General features: G+C 42.4%; 1 protein-coding gene across 2 annotated transcripts in view; it reads left to right on the plus strand.

The window, feature by feature from the left end:
* The window catches only part of pds5a (PDS5 cohesin associated factor A), a 52,031-nt gene that overhangs the window by 2,254 nt on the left and 32,473 nt on the right, over positions 1–17,304 (plus strand). For both annotated transcript variants that reach the window (XM_061916067.1, XM_061916058.1), the window contains exons 2-6: positions 161–313; positions 12,793–12,996; positions 13,075–13,161; positions 13,233–13,330; positions 15,300–15,426. In XM_061916067.1, coding sequence (XP_061772051.1) covers positions 200–313; positions 12,793–12,996; positions 13,075–13,161; positions 13,233–13,330; positions 15,300–15,426 — 630 coding nt within the window. In that variant the 5' untranslated portion in view covers positions 161–199. The remainder of the gene's footprint in view (positions 1–160; positions 314–12,792; positions 12,997–13,074; positions 13,162–13,232; positions 13,331–15,299; positions 15,427–17,304) is intronic.

Raw genomic sequence — 17,304 nt, forward strand, 5'->3', positions numbered from 1 at the left:
AACTCATATGGAAACGGGGTTTGTACATTCTCGCCTAAATGTCCGCTTAAATGTCCATTCCGACAGTTTGTTTTGGGAACTGGAGGACAAAAAGAGTGACTAAAAGGCGGTTTCCTGCGGGAGTGTGATGTTGAACTTTTTTTTGTTTTCCGGCACGTAGAGGCCAGCAGAAGACGGTGTGGACCAGACGTCAACAAGCATGGAGTTCCCGCAACAACAGAAGCCGGCGGGGGACGGCAAGATCTTCTACCCGCCCGGAGTCAAGGAGATCACGGACAAGATCAGCAACGATGAGGTGGTCAAGCGGTTAAAGGTGTGTGCGTGTCTTTCTGCCGACACCGAATCTTCCTCTAACTTTGTAAGCTAGCCCCGACATTATGTTGTCATGGGGCGGTATAACCCGGTTGGTAGAGTGGCAGTATAACCCGGTTGGTAGAGTGGCAGTGCCATGGGTTCCAGGTTCGATCCACCGTCCTAGTCAATGCCGTTGTGTCCTTGGGCAAGGCACTTTACCCACCTGCTCCCAGTGGCTCGCACACTGGTTTACATGTTACTTAGATATCGGGTTTCACTATGTTAAAGCGCTTTGAGTCACTAGAGAAAAGCGCTATATAAATATAATTCACTTCACATGTTTAGAACGCATGTTTTCAAACTGTTAAAGGGGACCGATGATGATTCTAATCTACATTTAACACACTTCTGTGTGGTTTAGATCCGTGTTATTCAACCACTGTGCCGCGGCACACACTACGTGAAATAGTCTGGTGTGCCGTGCGAGATGATCTTATTTCTCCTATTTGGCAGCACGGTGGTATAGGGGTTAGTACATGTGCCTCACAATATGAAAGTCCTGAGTAGTCCTGAGTTCAATCCCGGGCTCGGCATCTTTCTGTGTGGAGTTTGCTTGTTCTCCCCATGACTGCGTGGGTTCCCTCCGGGTGCTTCCTCCCACTTCGATTGGCAACACTAAATGGTCCCTAGTGTGTGAATGTTAAAGTTAACGTACCAATGATTGTCACACACACACTAGGTGTGGCGGGATTATTCTCTGCCTATCAGCCTTGATCACCCCCTGGGAGGTGAGGAGAGCAGTGAGCAGCAGCGGTGGCTTTGCCCAGGAATAATTCTTGGTGTTTTAACCCCCAATTCCAACCCTTTATGTTGAGTTCCAAGCAGGGACGTAATGGGTCCCTTTTTCATAGTCTTTGGTATGACTTTGGATGGTATTTGAATGTTGTCTGTCTTTCTGTGTTGGCCCTGCGGTGAGGGTGCTACTTATCAAGGGTGTACACCGCCTTCCGCCCGAATACAGCTGAGATAGGCTCCAGCACCCCCCGCGACCCCAAAAGGGACAAGCGGTAGAAAATGAATAGATTAATGGGTTAAAAAATTTTTTTGCAAACCAGTAATTATAGTCTGCAAATGATGTGTGTTGTTGTTGAGTGTCGGTGCTGTAGCTGGCCAGAGTAACCGTGTAATACTCTTTCATTGCTCTGTAGAAGTCGGAAACAGCGGGAGGCAGGGTGCAGGTAAAAAGGTGTCTAAAGCTTAAACCAAAAATAAACAAAAGGTGAGTGCCTCTAAGAAAAGGCATTGAAGCTTAGCGAAGGCTATTTCAGAACAATACTAAAACTGAACTGGCGACAAAGTAAACAAAAACAGAATGTTGGACAACAGCAAAGACTTACTGTGGAGTAAAGACGGCGTCCACATTGTACATCCGAACATGACATGACAATCAACAATGTCCCCACAAAGAAGGATAAAACAACTGAAATATTGTTGACTGCTAAAACAAAGTAGATGCGGTAAACATCGCTCAAAGGAAGACATGAAGCTGCTACAGGAAAATACCAAAAACGAGAAAAAGCCACCAAAATAGGAGGGCAAGACAAGAAGTAAAATACTACACAGAGGAAAACAGCAAAAAAGTCCAAGTAAGTCAGGGTGTGATGTGACAGGTGGTGACAGTACACCTACTTTGAGACAAGAGCTATAGTGATGCATGCTTGGTTATGCTTTAAAGTCATATCCAACAATTGCGACAACGACTTTTTACTGTCAACTGAGTTTCGATTTTGAATGATTTCTGCTGGTGGTGTCCTCCACATTTTTTCAACGCAAAAAATGTGCTTTGGCTCAAAAAAGGTTGAAAAACACTGCTCTAGAACAGTATTTTTCACTCACTGTGCCATGAGATACAGTCTGGTGTGCGGTGGTAGATCATGTAATTTCACCTAATATATTTTTTTGCCTTTTGACGATGTAGTCCTGTTGGCTTCATCTGGCCGGGATCTTCAGCTCTCACTGGATCGGTTCGCAGCGGCCGGAATGAGAATCAGCACCTCCAAATCCGAGTCCATGGTTCTCTCCCGGAAAAGGGTGGAGTGCCATCTCCGGGTTGGGGAGGAGACCCTGCCCCAAGTGGAGGAGTTCAAGTACCTAGGAGTCTTGTTCACGTGTGAGGGAAGAGTGGATCGTGAGATCGACAGGCGGATCGGTGCGGCGTCTTCAGTAATGTGGACGTTGTACCGATCCGTTGTGGTGAAGAAGGAACTGAGCCGGAAGGCAAAGCTCTCAATTTACCGGTCGATCTACGTTCCCATCCTCACCTATGGTCATGAGCTTTGGGTCATGACCGAAAGGATAAGATCACGGGTACAAGCGGCCCAAATGAGTTTCCTCCGCCGTGTGGCGGGGCTCTCCCTTAGAGATAGGGTGAGAAGCTCTGTCATCCGGGAGGAACTCAAAGTAAAGCCGCTGCTCCTCCACATGGAGAGGAGCCAGATGAGGTGGTTCGGGCATCTGGTCAGGATGCCACCCGAACGCCTCCCTAGGGAGGTGTTTAGGGCACGTCCAACCGGTAGGAGGCCACGGGGAAGACCCAGGACACGTTGGGAAGACTATGTCTCCCGGCTGGCCTGGGAACGCCTCGGGATCCCCCGGGAAGAGCTAGACGAAGTGGCTGGGGAGAGGGAAGTCTGGGCTTCCCTGCTTAGGCTGCTGCCCCCGCGACCCGACCTCGGATAAGCGGAAGAAGATGGATGGATATTTTTTTGCAAACCAGTAATTATAATCTGCAAATAATGTGCCGTTGTTGACTGTCTGTGGTGTCTAGAGCTCGGCAGAGTAACCGTGTAATACTCTTCCATATCAGTAGGTGGCAGCAGGTAGCCAATTGCTCTGTAGATGTCGGGAACATGGTTTGTCGTGATCACAATATGCAGACGGCAGTGGGAGGCAGCGTGCATGTAAAAGGTTTCTAACGCTTAAACCAAAAATAAACAAAAGGCGAGTGCCGTTAAGAAAAGGCATTGAAGCTTTGGGATGGTTATGCAAAACAAAACTAAAACTGAACTGGCTGCAAAGTAAACGAAAACAGAATGCTGGGCAACAGCAAAGACTTGAAGCGTGTGGAGCAGACGGCGTCCACAAAGTACATCTGTACATGACAATCAATATCCAACAAGAGAGAACGACTTTTTATTGTCAATATCGGCTGCTGAGTTTCATTTTTTTTATATTTTCTGCTGGTGGTGTGCCTCGGGATTTTTTCAATGAAAAAAATGTGCCTTGGCTCAGAAAAGGTTGAAAAACACTGATTCAAATGATAAGTATTGGATATGCGTTGGTGTAAATGTGGAAAAACAAGATCTGAATTGTTGAAATTAAGTCTCTGCATTTGACCCATCCTCGCTTGAGGTTGAGGAGCAGTGGGCAGCCATCGTGTAGGGTTCTGTATCGGCTTCTTGGTCAGTGAAGCATCCATGTGTGCGCAATGTGACCGTCTTGTTCCTGCCCAAAGACACAACGGCAGTGACAGGAACAGGTGTCAGCAACACAAAATGTTGAAAGAGCCATAACTTGGATTTTTGAGCCCGAACGTAAGGAGGATGATCCCAAAATTTTAGAAGTTGTGTGCTGAACAGATGCAGATCATTGATTTACTAAGCATCACGTAGCTTTATTGCTAAGTGCTTAACAAGATATACAAACTACAAACATAATAAAACAATAACTCACTTTACAATTGCCAACTGATGGGATGTTTATATCTTCCCGTTTGGATGAAGAATTATTCATAATCCTCATTAAAGGTGAGAATCTATGGGAAATCACGATTCGATTACGATTCAAGAGCTACGATTTGATTAAAAATTGAATATTCATGCATCTCTGTATATATCCATGCAGTTTTACATTTATTTTCGTTATACAAGACAGTTTAGTCTCCACATTTATTAAATGAATGTTAATGTGTGTAAACTAAAATATAAGTGCCCCAAAACAAAGGAGCTGGTTGGATCTCTTGGTGTGGTGGCTCGCTGCAGTCAGCCACATTTGCAGAAAACGCCCCCAAAATTTTCTGTGGTGAGTAGCTAAGCCTGGGTCGTTATTCAATAAGTCAACTCACCAAACGTTAAGTTTGCCTGCCTCGGTAATCGCCATGTGTATGTGTTGTTAGGGCTTACAAGAGCAATCCGTTTTTTGCTTTGGATTCAGCAGCTGCAGCTGTTTGTACTATAAATAAATGGTAGTAATGGTGACAGCTGTTAAACTCCCCACAGTTAGTATTACCTTTTTGAATTATGATTATTAAATGTTATTGATAAGCAGACGTTGATGAAATTATGGAGACCAATCAGCGTTAGCCATCTTAAATGCTAACATGTAAACAAGAGACATTAAGGTCTTTCCCCATGAAGAAACGTCTTCCCCAATGTAAAACTTGTATACACAAATGACTGTCTAAACAACTGCACTACTGTATTCACATTCAACAGAAAAGCGGTGCTGTTTATGCACAAAGTTATTGATTCAAATCCCACAGTGTCAAGTTGAAACACACGGACTCCTTTCAACAGGAAGTGTGCAACCAGCGTTCCTGTTCGGTCCCCCTGTCACACCCATGTGTGTCTGCTCTTGAATGGGTTTGTGCTTGGGGACGGCGTGGCGAAGTTGGTAGAGTGGCCGTGCCAGTAATCTGAGGGTTACTGGTTCAATCCCCACCTTCTACCATCCTGGTCACGTACGTTGTGTCCTTGGGCAAGACACTTCACCCTTGCTCCTGATTGGGCCTGGTTAGCGCCTTGCATGGCAGCTCCCGCCATCAGTGTGTGAATGTGTGTGTAAGATGGGTGAATGTGGAAATACTGTCAAAGCGTTTTGCGCTCCTTAAAAAGGGGTAGAAAAGCGCTATACAAGTACAACCATTTACCATTTTTGCTGGAAATTAAATGTTTTTGTATTGTGCGGTGACAATAAAGTTCCTTCCTGCTTCCTACTGTTGAGTGAGAGATAACTCTCACAATTTCAACATTTGTTGACAGCTTACTTATGGAAAGTGCTAGAGTAAAGGTCATTAACTGTCTGGTAAATGTCTTTGCTGATCATGGCTGCTTTTGGTTTGGATGTAAAACAAGCTTTACTTGTGTATAGGGGTGTAACGGTACGTGTATTTGTATTGAGCAGTTTCGGTACAGGGGTTTCGGTCCGGTTCGGTGGTGTACCGAACGAGTTTCCACACAAACATATTAAGTAGCCACCTATGCTTAAGTCTTAACAAGCTGTTCCTCTCCATTCTGCCCCTGTTAGCACCCTGCATTGTTCCACCCACACAACCATCTGATTGGTTTCACGCAAAGCGGTAACAGCCAATCAGCAGTGCGTGTTCAGAGCGATAAGAGCCAATCAGCAGTGCGTATTAAGAGCGCATGTGTGTGCGTGTGTTACGACAGCAAAGCCCTGTCTGTTTTGATTGAGCTGTGTTGAAGCAGCAAAAAAGGACATGATGTTAAATGAAGAGTTTCTGTCTGTGAGAGTTGATATAATAATGTAAGTGCATCATTAAGCCTACATGAACTCAATGGTGTTCAGGGATGAATAGTCTCTCCTATTGCTATTGTACTGTTTTTTCAGCTATAGTTACATGAATCATTAGTAATGTAGCAGCTGAGTTTTGAATGGCAGGGTCCCTGCTGTCACATGTTGATACAAATATAACATTGATACAAATAATAAAAATCAACTGCAGGCTACCCAAATGCTGTAATAAATTAAGCATGATGAGTTGACTTGAAACTGTTTAATGTTGCACTTTTTATATGTAGAAGAAAAAAAAGTTTTGTCATTTTATTTATTCTGAGCGACAACATGAGGTAGTTTAATGTTGATTAATGTGGGCAGAATTATTATAGTGTTCCCAGGATATAGCCATTGTTTACAAATTTGGTAAATAACCCAAAAATGTATATTTTGCTGTTTTCTTACTGTACTGAAAATGAACCGAACCGTGACCTCTAAACCGAGGTATGTACCTAACCCACATTTTTGTGTACCGTTACACCCTTACTTGTGTAGCTACTTGAGAGAAAGCATGATTGCATATTTTAGGAGTCATTTTTGGATTAGCATTGGACCTTGTGTTGAAGATGTTTATACGTGTCTTTGGAGGGAATTTGTGTTTTTATGACTCCATTGTATTCTCCCAATGTTTGTGGAGACAGTGGGACCATGGGAAACATGTTTAGAGTATATCTGAAGGAGGTGTACAATCCAAGTGTACGCGGATTCAATACCCACAGGGTTTCTCAGTGTAGGCAGCTAATGTGTTAGCAGCGTGAGTGTGGCTTCTTCTGCTAAGTGAAGGTGTTTTTTGTCGTGCTCTGCAGTCTGTTTGCCCCCCCCCCTTTTCTCATACTTTTGTCAAATATTAAACTATCTGCCCAGTACACTGACATATGTAGTGATGTGACGGTAATAGGGCTGCAACTAACGATTAATTTGATAATCGATTAATCTGTTGGGCTTCACGGTGGCAGAGGGGTTAGTGCGTCTGCCTCACAATACGAAGGTCCTGCAGTCCTGGGTTCAAATCCAGGCTCGGGATCTTTCTGTATGGAGTTTGCATGTTCTCCCCGTGAATGCGTGGGTTCCCTCCGGGTACTCCGGCTTCCTCCCACCTCCAAAGACATGCACCTGGGGATAGGTTGATTGGTAACACTAAATTGGCCCTAGTGTGTGAATGTTAGTGTGAATGTTGTCTATCTGTGTTGGCCCTGCGATGAGGTGGCGACTTGTCCAGGGTGTACCCCGCCTTCCGCCCGATTGTAGCTGAGATAGGCGCCAGCGCCCCCCGCAACCCCGAAAGGGAATAAGCGGTAGAAGATGGATGGATGGATGATAATCGATTAATCTGTTGATTATTACTTCGATTAATAATCGGATAAAAGAGACAAACTATATTTCTATCCTTTCCGATACTTTATTTTAAAAAACAGCATACTTAGACTTAGATAAACTTTAATGATCCACAAGGGAAATTGTTCTGGCACCATGTCCTTTCGACTTACCAAATAAAACAAAGCAAGTGTTACAAAAATGTTTTGTTTTTTATATAAAGTGCACCATTGTCCTGCACAATAGCAATAATTTTGCTTAGGGGAATTTCAAACCTGGCTACTACCTATTCCAACCATTCTGCAATGTTGGATGCTGAATGTCTTTCCTCTAGTGGCATGGTCGTAAGGCAGATGGACTTTATGTTCCATTCCTCTCCGATGTAGTGGCATGTATTGCCAAGGTAGGCTACACTTGTCCACACATCAGTAGTGAGAGCAATTTTGCTCTGGGTGGCTTTTATGTCAGTCTACACTGCATGGAATGTCCGCTCGTACTTCCTCTCCATCAGTTTGGTAAAATGGTTCCTCGAGGGACGAGTGTAACCAGGGTTGAGGACGTGAATCATTTGTCTAAAACCTTCATCCTCCATCATTGATAGTCGCCTCATGTCAGTTACCAACATAATAAGGATAGCATCAGTCAATGCAGCCGCTTGCTGTGGTGTGCACACCTTCCTTTGTACCAAGTCTCTAATGCTGGCTTCTTTCTTTCTGAAATGAGAGAAACCATATTATGAATGTACATAGTGGCATCATTTACATGAAACTCAATACATACCCAGTTGATTTCATTAATAATTTCGGACGTAAAAGACAAATACGCCACCACATTAAAAAAAACAGCTAAATTAAATAAATGGACATTGGAGTTGCTAAATACACCAATAACAACACATAAATGTAACTCATCAGATCAAAACTGGATCAGATATAGTACACCTTTCTATTCTGAAAGAATTCACTTCAGGCTACCTCTCAATAAAAGCATGAAATATTCCAGCACCTTCATAACATTTAGTTATACTAAAGCGTCACTCAAGTCTAAATATATTTATATAGCTTTATTGGGCCTGGCTATGTTGATCCATTATCAAACCAACCTGAGATATTTGTCAGTTGCTGCTGCGCTGCCTTAAAAAAAATGTCCTCGTTAACAAAAGATTAAAAACACACAAAGACGGACACAACGGATCAATATACTCGGACTATGGCTATAAAAAAGTTACGTACCGTGAGTTCTCTTCATCCATGGCTCCTCGGGTGCTGCCGAAGCAATGTTGTCCTTCCTTGCCACGCGATGTCCATGCTGCATGTTTTGCAGGAAATGTCTTCTTTGAAGTCTTTAAAGTAAAGTGTTCCGACACTTTTGACGACTTGGATCGTACTCTTTTCTCCATTGAAGCAATAACCTCGAGATGTTTCTCCATTGAACTATCCGTACTTTTTCCCTCCGCCATTTTTGAGACGGCGTGGTTACGTGAGCTAGACATGACTCATCATTGGCTGGCTCACCGCCACCAAATGAGACGTATCCTGAGCGCCGCCCTGGCGCTGTTTTGTACTGTTTTTGTACTTATTTTGATTATTGTTTTTCAGCTGTTTGTAAATGTTGCAGTTTATAACAATCATTGGTACTTTAACTTTAATAAAGGTATGCGCATTGCATACATCCAATGAATCGATGACTAAATTAATCGCCAACTATTTTTATAATCGATTTTGATCGATTTAATCAATTAGTTGTTGCAGCCCTTGACGGTATGAACATTTCTTATCTCGGTTATTGTGACCAAAATAATCACGGTTATAATTATTATTGCAGAATTTGTAAATCTGCTCAAAATTTTCAAAAATTACTTGGACTGAAATCTTTTATCCAAGTTTGATTTAAAAACAAAACAAATTAACACATTCAAAATGATGTCCTGGGCAGCACGGTGGAACACGGGTTATTACGTGTGCCTCACAATATGAAGGTCCTGGGCTCGGCATCGTTCTGTGTGGAGTTTGCATGTTCTCACCATGACTGCGTGGGTTCCCTCCGGGTACGCCGGCTTCCTCCCACCTCCAAAGACATGCACCTGGGGATAGGTTGATTGGCAACACTAAATGGTCCCTAGTGTGTGAATGTGAGTGTTGCCTGTCTGTGTTGGTGCTGTGATGAGCTGGCGACTTGTCCAGGGTGTACGATGCCTTCCACCCGAATGCAGCTGGGATAGGCTCCAGCACCCCCTGTGGTAGAAATTGGATGGATGGTAAATTATGTCTTTTTGTAGAATTTTACATAACTGTTTTATATACCTAAAGTAGAAATTGTGAATGAGAAAGCAATACAAGCATTATGAACAATACAAAGTTAAAGTTAAAGTACCAATGATTGTCACACACATACTAAATGTGGCAAAACTATTCTCTGCATTTGGCCCATCATTTTTATAGTCTTTGGTATGACTCGGCCGGGATTTGAACTCACGACTTACCGATCTCAGGGCGGACACTCCAACCACTAGGCCACTGAGTAGTACTGAATACCGCCACACCTGTATATTTTGATGTGCCCTTGTTACGGCCGGTGCGTCGTTTTGTCATCATCGAATTGCACGCAGGCTTTGAAGATTGTGTATTCGATGTGAGAGGTGTCACTCCTCTTTATTTTTGTTGGCCAAACTGTTGTACTGATAGGAGACGTTGGAGAAGAACAAAACTTGTTTATTTGACATTATCTTCGTCAACCAAACTGCTTCGTGTTTTATTTTGATACCAGAAATTAAACACCCAGTTTTGGTTTTTACATGTGCTTTTTTCATGTCACAAAGGTATTACTTTAAAAAACATTCATGTGACACAGCTTTTTGTTAGTCAGTTTTTGTGTACTGTTAATTCCTATATGAAATATTTCTGTTCAAACTCTTAATGGATCTGTCCCGATATATGTACATATAAATGTACATAACTTAAAAAAATATTACAAAAAAATAACCTCCTCTATTAAAATGTAAAAATAGAGATAGAGGCATCATTTAATGATAAAATGCTGACAAGTTTATATTTTTAATGAATAAAACAAACTTAATATTTGTCTTTAGATATATGGATAATGTTTATCTATGGGGGACAGTGTGGCGCGGTTGGGAAAGTCGCCGTACCCGCAATCTGAGGATTCCTGGTTCGATCCCCACCTGCTACCAACCTCATCACGTCCTTGAGCAAGACACTTCACCCTTGCTCCTGATGGGTGGTTGTTAGGGCCTTGCATGGCAGCTCCCGCCATCAGTGTGTGAATGTGTGTGTGAATGTGGAAAAAGTGTCAAAGCGCTTTGAGTACCTTGAAGGTAGAAAAGCGCTATACAAGTATAACCCATTTACCATTTACAGTCTTTTTATTAGACATTACACATGACATGATGGTAATATGTTTACACCCCAACAGTGCTTTACCTAACAATCTGTAATCATTATTTAAATATTGATAACAATAATCTTAATTATTACTTTGGCCATAATTGGCAGCCCTAGATCTCATACGTGAACACTATTTTGATCTTTTTGGACTAAAACTGCAGTTATGTTTTATGGCCATCAGGTGCCATCTTTCAACATTCTTAATGTATGTGTGCATATGTACAGTCGTGGTAAAAGGTTTACATACACTTGTAAGGAAAATAATATCATGGCTGTCTTGTGTTTCCATTATTTTCTACAACTCTTATTTTTTTGTGATGTAGTGATTGGAGCACATACTTGTTGGTCACAAAAAACCTTCATGAAGTTTGCCTCTTTTATGAATTTATTATGGCTCTACTGGCTGGTTTAATCTTTTCCGGGTGATGGTGGCTTATCAAGTACCTTACTTTCAGTTTGCAGCAGTTGTGCCTTGACCGAGTCTGAATCCAGATGAATGTGGCACACTACGCCACAGAGGTTGTTTTCGCTAGGGTTTGTTTGTCTTTTTGTTAGCAACAAAACTCTGTGACCGCATTTTCCGGACTAAAAGCGAACCGGTATAATAGCCGCCCACACCCACTTAATTTGAGGGGAAAAAAAACTCAATTTTTCCATACGCGTGTCGCAGTGGGAGAGTGGCTGTGCGCAACCCGAGGGTCCCTGGTTCAATCCCCACCTAGTACCAACCTCGTCACGTCCGTTGTGTCATGAGCAAGACACTTCACCCTTGCTCCTGATGGGTGCTGGTTGGCGCCTTGCATGGCAGCTCCCTCCATCAGTGTGTGAATGTGTGTGTGAATGGGTAAATGTGGAAGTAGTGTCAAAGCGCTTTGAGTACCTTGAAGGTAGAAAAGCGCTATACAAGTACAACCCATTTATCATTTATATATTAGCCGCACCAGACTATAAGCATATGTACATTGCAAAATTAGTTATTTACACATAAAACTTCTGTAAATGTTTTATTTACTTATCTTAATTTTTTCCGAACGGTACCTGAAACAGGGCAGTAAAACGGCTGATTAAACATAACAGAAGTCATTTTCATGGACCCACTATCTGCGGAAGCTAGTAAGTAAGTACCCATATTTTCCAGACCATAGGGCGCACTTGATTATAAGGCGCACTGCCGATGAATGGTCCTATTTCATATGTAAGGCTCACCGGATTATAAAGTGCATTAAAGGAGTCATGTTATAATTTTTTTTTTCTAAACCTAAAAGACTTCCTTGTGGTCTACATAACATGTAATGGTGGTTCTTTGCTCAAAATGTTGCATAGATGATGTTTTACACATCATCTTCAAGTCACTTTCTGACAGTCGCTTCAGGATGCGCAGTTTTGTGGTCGGTCTTATTTACGTGGCTCACCTTCGACAGCGTCTTCTCCCCGTCATCTTTGTTGTAGCGGTGTAGCGTGCAAGGACGGGAGTGGAAGAAGTGTCAAAAGATGGCGCTAACTGTTTTAATGACGTTCAGACTTTACTTCAATAAAGGAGCATTACTATTCATTACCATGAATTGATTAACGTGGACCCCGACTTAAACAAGTTGAAAAACTTATTCCGGTGTTACCATTTAGTGGTCAATTGTACGGAATATGTACTGAACTATGCAATCTACTAATAAAAGTTTCAATCAATCAAGCAAGCAGCCTCTCCTCATCCGTGGCTCACTAATGCAACAACGCCCGAAATGTGTCCCGTGAAAAAACGTCCGAGCGCAACTCTGTAATAACTAAAGTTCCTTTGATCAATAATGTCAACTCACTACACCGGTATGTTTTAGTGCTTTCATGGCGAGTTTACTGACAGATATAAGTAATAACTTTACATTACTTTATATTAGAAATGGCAACAGCGGAGGATGAATGTCTTTTTTGCACTGTTATACAATTTAAAAAATCCGAAATGACATAGTGCTGTATTTTACTTATTTATCTCTTTTTTTTCAACCAAAAATGCTTTGCTCTGATTAGGGGGTACTTGAATTAAAAAAATGCTCACAGGGGGTACATCACTGAAAAAAGGTTGAGAACCACTGCCTTATAAATTGGTGCACCCTATGGTCCGGAAAATGCGGTACAACAATGAGGGCTTCCACAACCATATTCTATATGCCATGCAACACTCACATTATTTTGTTTTTGTTGCTCTGCTGCACAGATGGTGGTGAAGACCTACATGGACATGGATCAAGATTCTGAAGAGGAGAAGCAGCAGTATCTCGGCCTCGCACTCCACCTTGCCTCAGAATTCTTCCTCAGGAACCCCAATAAAGACGTGCGGCTGTTAGTCGCCTGCTGTCTGGCTGACATCTTCAGGATCTATGCCCCTGAGGCCCCTTACACCTCCCATGACAAACTCAAGGCAGGATATTGAATATTATTACACAGGAAATAAACTTGACCAGAACATATCTAAAATATGTTCATCTCACACCTGCAGGACATCTTCCTCTTCATTACGAGACAGCTAAAGGGACTAGAAGATACCAAGAGCCCCCAGTTCAACAGATACTTTTACCTTCTGGAGGTGACACTTTGACACCGTTTGGCTGTGTGCAGAATGTATTCATTAGTGTTTTCTTCATGTTTGTCCTGTAGAACCTGGCCTGGGTGAAGTCCTACAACATATGTTTTGAACTGGAGGACTGCAACGAAATCTTCACCCAGCTTTTCAAAACCCTTTTCTCTGTAATTAAGTAAGGCATCTTTTTTTATTCCCAACACAAAGTGATTTAACGATGCTGCTCAGATTCAGCATAATGCAGCAAAAAGAAGAACCAATGACCCAAACAGACTCTGCTGCAATGATTAGTCCACGTCGACGTGTACTAGTATGAGCCACTACTTTAAAATATATGTACCGTATTTTTCGGACTATAAATCGCAGTTTTTTTCATAGTTTGGCCAGGGGTGCGACATATAATCTGGAGCACTCATGTGTGAAATTAACACATTACCGTAAAATGTCAAATAATATTATTTATCTCATTCGCGGAAGAAACAAAGAAAACGTCAGCAATCGTCACACACACGTCAACCAGAAAGAATTTGGCGGGAAAGGGTCATGGCAGAAGTGCATTGTGGGTCATGGAATGCTAACTGCTATATGCTACTGCCGTACCTATTAAAATGGATCATTTCATCGATGGCGGTAACTTATAAAAAGTGAGAAGGGCTGAACAAAAATTGGCACCGAAAAGGAAATCATGTACTGCAGATTACAAGCTGGACGTAGTGAAATATGCAGCAGAAAACGACAAGAGCAATTGGCGCATACCTTTGGAGTTGGCAGAGTTGTTTAGAAGCAACACCGAGGAAGAATATTTCATGGGATTTATCGTTTAGGAGTGACAGATTGTTTGGTAAAGGTATAGCACGTTCTATATGTTATAGTTATTTGAATGACTCTTACCGTAATATGTTAGGTTAACATACCAGGCACCATCTCAGTTGGTTATTTATGCCTTATATAACCTACACTTATTCAGCCTGTTGTTCACTATTCTTTATTTGTTTTAAATTGCCTTTCAAATGTCTATTCTTGGTGTTGGATTTTATCAAATAAATTTCCCCCCAAAAATGTGACTTATACTCCAGTGCGACTTATGTTTTTTTCCTTCTTTATTACAAACTTTTGGCTGGTACGATTTATACTCCAGAGCGATTTATAATCCAAAAAATACGGTACATCCATCCATCCATCCTTTTTCTACCGCTTATTCCCTTTTGGGGTCGCGGGGGGCGCTGGCGCCTATCTCAGCTACAATCGGGCGGAAGGCGGGGTACGGTACAAACGAGGCATAATGATGCAATAACCTAAGTGGCATGTAAGCATCGATTAGCTTGCAGTCATGCACTGACCAATTATTCCTGTTTAACACTCCATAACAAGTCAAAAACATCAACAAAACTCCCATTTTGTGCATTCACGCACAGTATAAAATGTTTGGTGGACAAAATGAGACAAAGGAGTGGCGGCAAAAAACACGTCTTTCTGTGGCAGCGTCGGAGAAAGTTATTAATGTAAACAAACTTTCCACACAACGGTGAGTTCAAGGGCCGCTGGAATTAGTAGGACCAAACGGTGCTCACCAAATACTCTCATCAGCAGTGAAGCACAAACATATAATAATTGGGCTTTCTAACAATTAGGAAGCTGTGTGTTATGTTTGTCCTCCTACAGAAACCATATTAAAACAAAAAACATTTTTCACCCCGTTTTATTCCATTTCCATACATTTTGGAAAAAGCTCCATGGAGCTACAGGGGCGCCGTTAAGGAGCCGCGTGTTGCTGTAGAGCCGCGGGTTGCTGACCTCCGCCCTGGACCCTCATTGCAGATACACAACGTTCACATTCACACACTAGGGACCTTTAAGTGTTGCCAATCAGCTTATCCCCGGGTGCATGACGGTTCCGCAGTACGTGTCCTGAACCCAATTGAACACCATCCTAGGGCGAAAGGTCATTTTTCTGACGACAGTGAATAGATACTGCATTCCAAGTTGTACACTGACTCCTCTTAAGTATACCCGGTCCCGTAAGAAGAAATAATACCATAAGGGCTGTGCTCACCTTTGTGAGAAACTGCCCGATGTTTAAACCCTAACCTTTCGGGAAGTTTCCAAGTAACAACCGTGTCCGTCTCGCTCTCTCATCCCTGCAGTAACAGCCATAACCAGAAGGTGCAGATGCACATGATGGACCTGATGTGTTCCATCATCATGGAGGGAGATGGGGTCACACAAGAGCTTTTGGACAGCATCCTCATCAATCTCATCCCTGCACACAAGGTGAGTGAATGAATGTGTCTATCCTCTTTCTTGGGTTGGGCTTGGAATGGTTTTCAATCAATCAATCAATGTTTACTTATATAGCCCTGAATCACGGGTGTCTCAAAGGGCTGCACAAGCCACGACGACATCCTCGGCTCTGATCCCACATCAGGGCAAGAAAAAATTCAACCCAATGGGATGACAATGAGAAACCTTGGAGGGGAACACAGATGTGAGAGAGTCCAGTCCATAGTGGATCTAGCATAATAGTGAGAGTCCAGTCCATAGTGGATCTAACATAATAGTGAGAGTCCAGTCCATAGTGGATCTAACATAATAGTGAGAGTCCAGTCCATAGTGGATCTAACATAATAGTGTTAGAGTCCAGTCCATAGTGGATCTAACATAATAGTGAGAGTCCAGTCCATAGTGGATCTAACATAATAGTGAGAGTCCAGTCCATAGTGGATCTAACATAATAGTGAGAGTCCAGTCCATAGTGGATCTAACATAATAGTGTGAGAGTTCAGTCCATAGTGGATCTAACATAATAGTGAGAGTCCAGTCCATAGTGGATCTAACATAATAGTGAGAGTCCAGTCCATAGTGGATCTAACATAATAGTGTGAGAGTCCAGTCCATAGTGGATCTAACATAATGTGAGAGTCCAGTCCATAGTGGATCTAACATAATATTGTGAGAGTCCAGTCCATAGTGGATCTAACATAATAGTGAGAGTCCAGTCCATGGTGGATCTAACATAATAGTGTGAGAGTTCAGTCCATAGTGGATCTAACATAATAGTGAGAGTCCAGTCCATAGTGGATCTAACATAATAGTGTGAGAGTCCAGTCCATAGTGGATGTAACATAATGTGAGAGTCCAGTCCATAGTGGATCTAACATAATAGTGAGAGTCCAGTCCATAGTGGATCTAACATAATAGTGTGAGAGTCCAGTCCATAGTGGATGTAACATAATGTGAGAGTCCAGTCCATAGTGGATCTAACATAATAGTGAGAGTCCAGTCCATAGTGGATCTAACATAATAGTGTGAGAGTCCAGTCCATAGTGGATGTAACATAATGTGAGAGTCCAGTCCATAGTGGATCTAACATAATAGTGAGAGTCCAGTCCATAGTGGATCTAACATAATAGTGAGAGTCCAGTCCATAGTGGATCTAACATAATAGTGTGAGAGTCCAGTCCATAGTGGATCTAACATAATGTGAGAGTCCAGTCCATAGTGGATCTAACATAATAGTGAGAGTCCAGTCCATAGTGGATCTAACATAATAGTGTGTGAGTCCAGTCCATAGTGGATCTAACATAACAGTGTGAGAGTCCAGTCCATAGTGGATCTAACATAACAGTGTGAGAGTCCAGTCCATAGTGGATCTAACATAATAGTGTGAGAGTCCAGTCCATAGTGGATGTAACATAATGTGAGAGTCCAGTCCATAGTGGATCTAACATAATAGTGAGAGTCCAGTCCATAGGATGGAGCTAGACCGTGTAGTATTTTATACGTAAGTAGTAAAACCTTAAAGTCACATCTTAAGTGCACAGGAAGCCAGTGTAGATGAGCCAGTACAGGCGTAATATGATCGAACCTTCTTGTTCTTGTCAAAAATCTACCGACTGTAATCTTTGAATTGAGAATTGATTCTGAATCAAAACGTTACCCCCAAGAATCGAATGGAATGGTGTGGTGCCGAAAGATTCACAGCCCTGTTGATTTGCACGGTGCCACAACCTTCACCATGCGGTGTAGGTTGTCTTAAGAGGCCCGAGTCATGCCGATAGATGGCACGGTGATTTCCTTCCATTGTCGTCAGCCATTGTTGTTTGCACATGCAAATGACGCAAAAGCCGCCAGGGCAACAAAATGTAACAT

Source organism: Nerophis ophidion, linkage group LG01 (assembly GCF_033978795.1).
Source record: "Nerophis ophidion isolate RoL-2023_Sa linkage group LG01, RoL_Noph_v1.0, whole genome shotgun sequence".
Classification (NCBI taxonomy): Eukaryota; Metazoa; Chordata; class Actinopteri; order Syngnathiformes; family Syngnathidae; genus Nerophis; species Nerophis ophidion.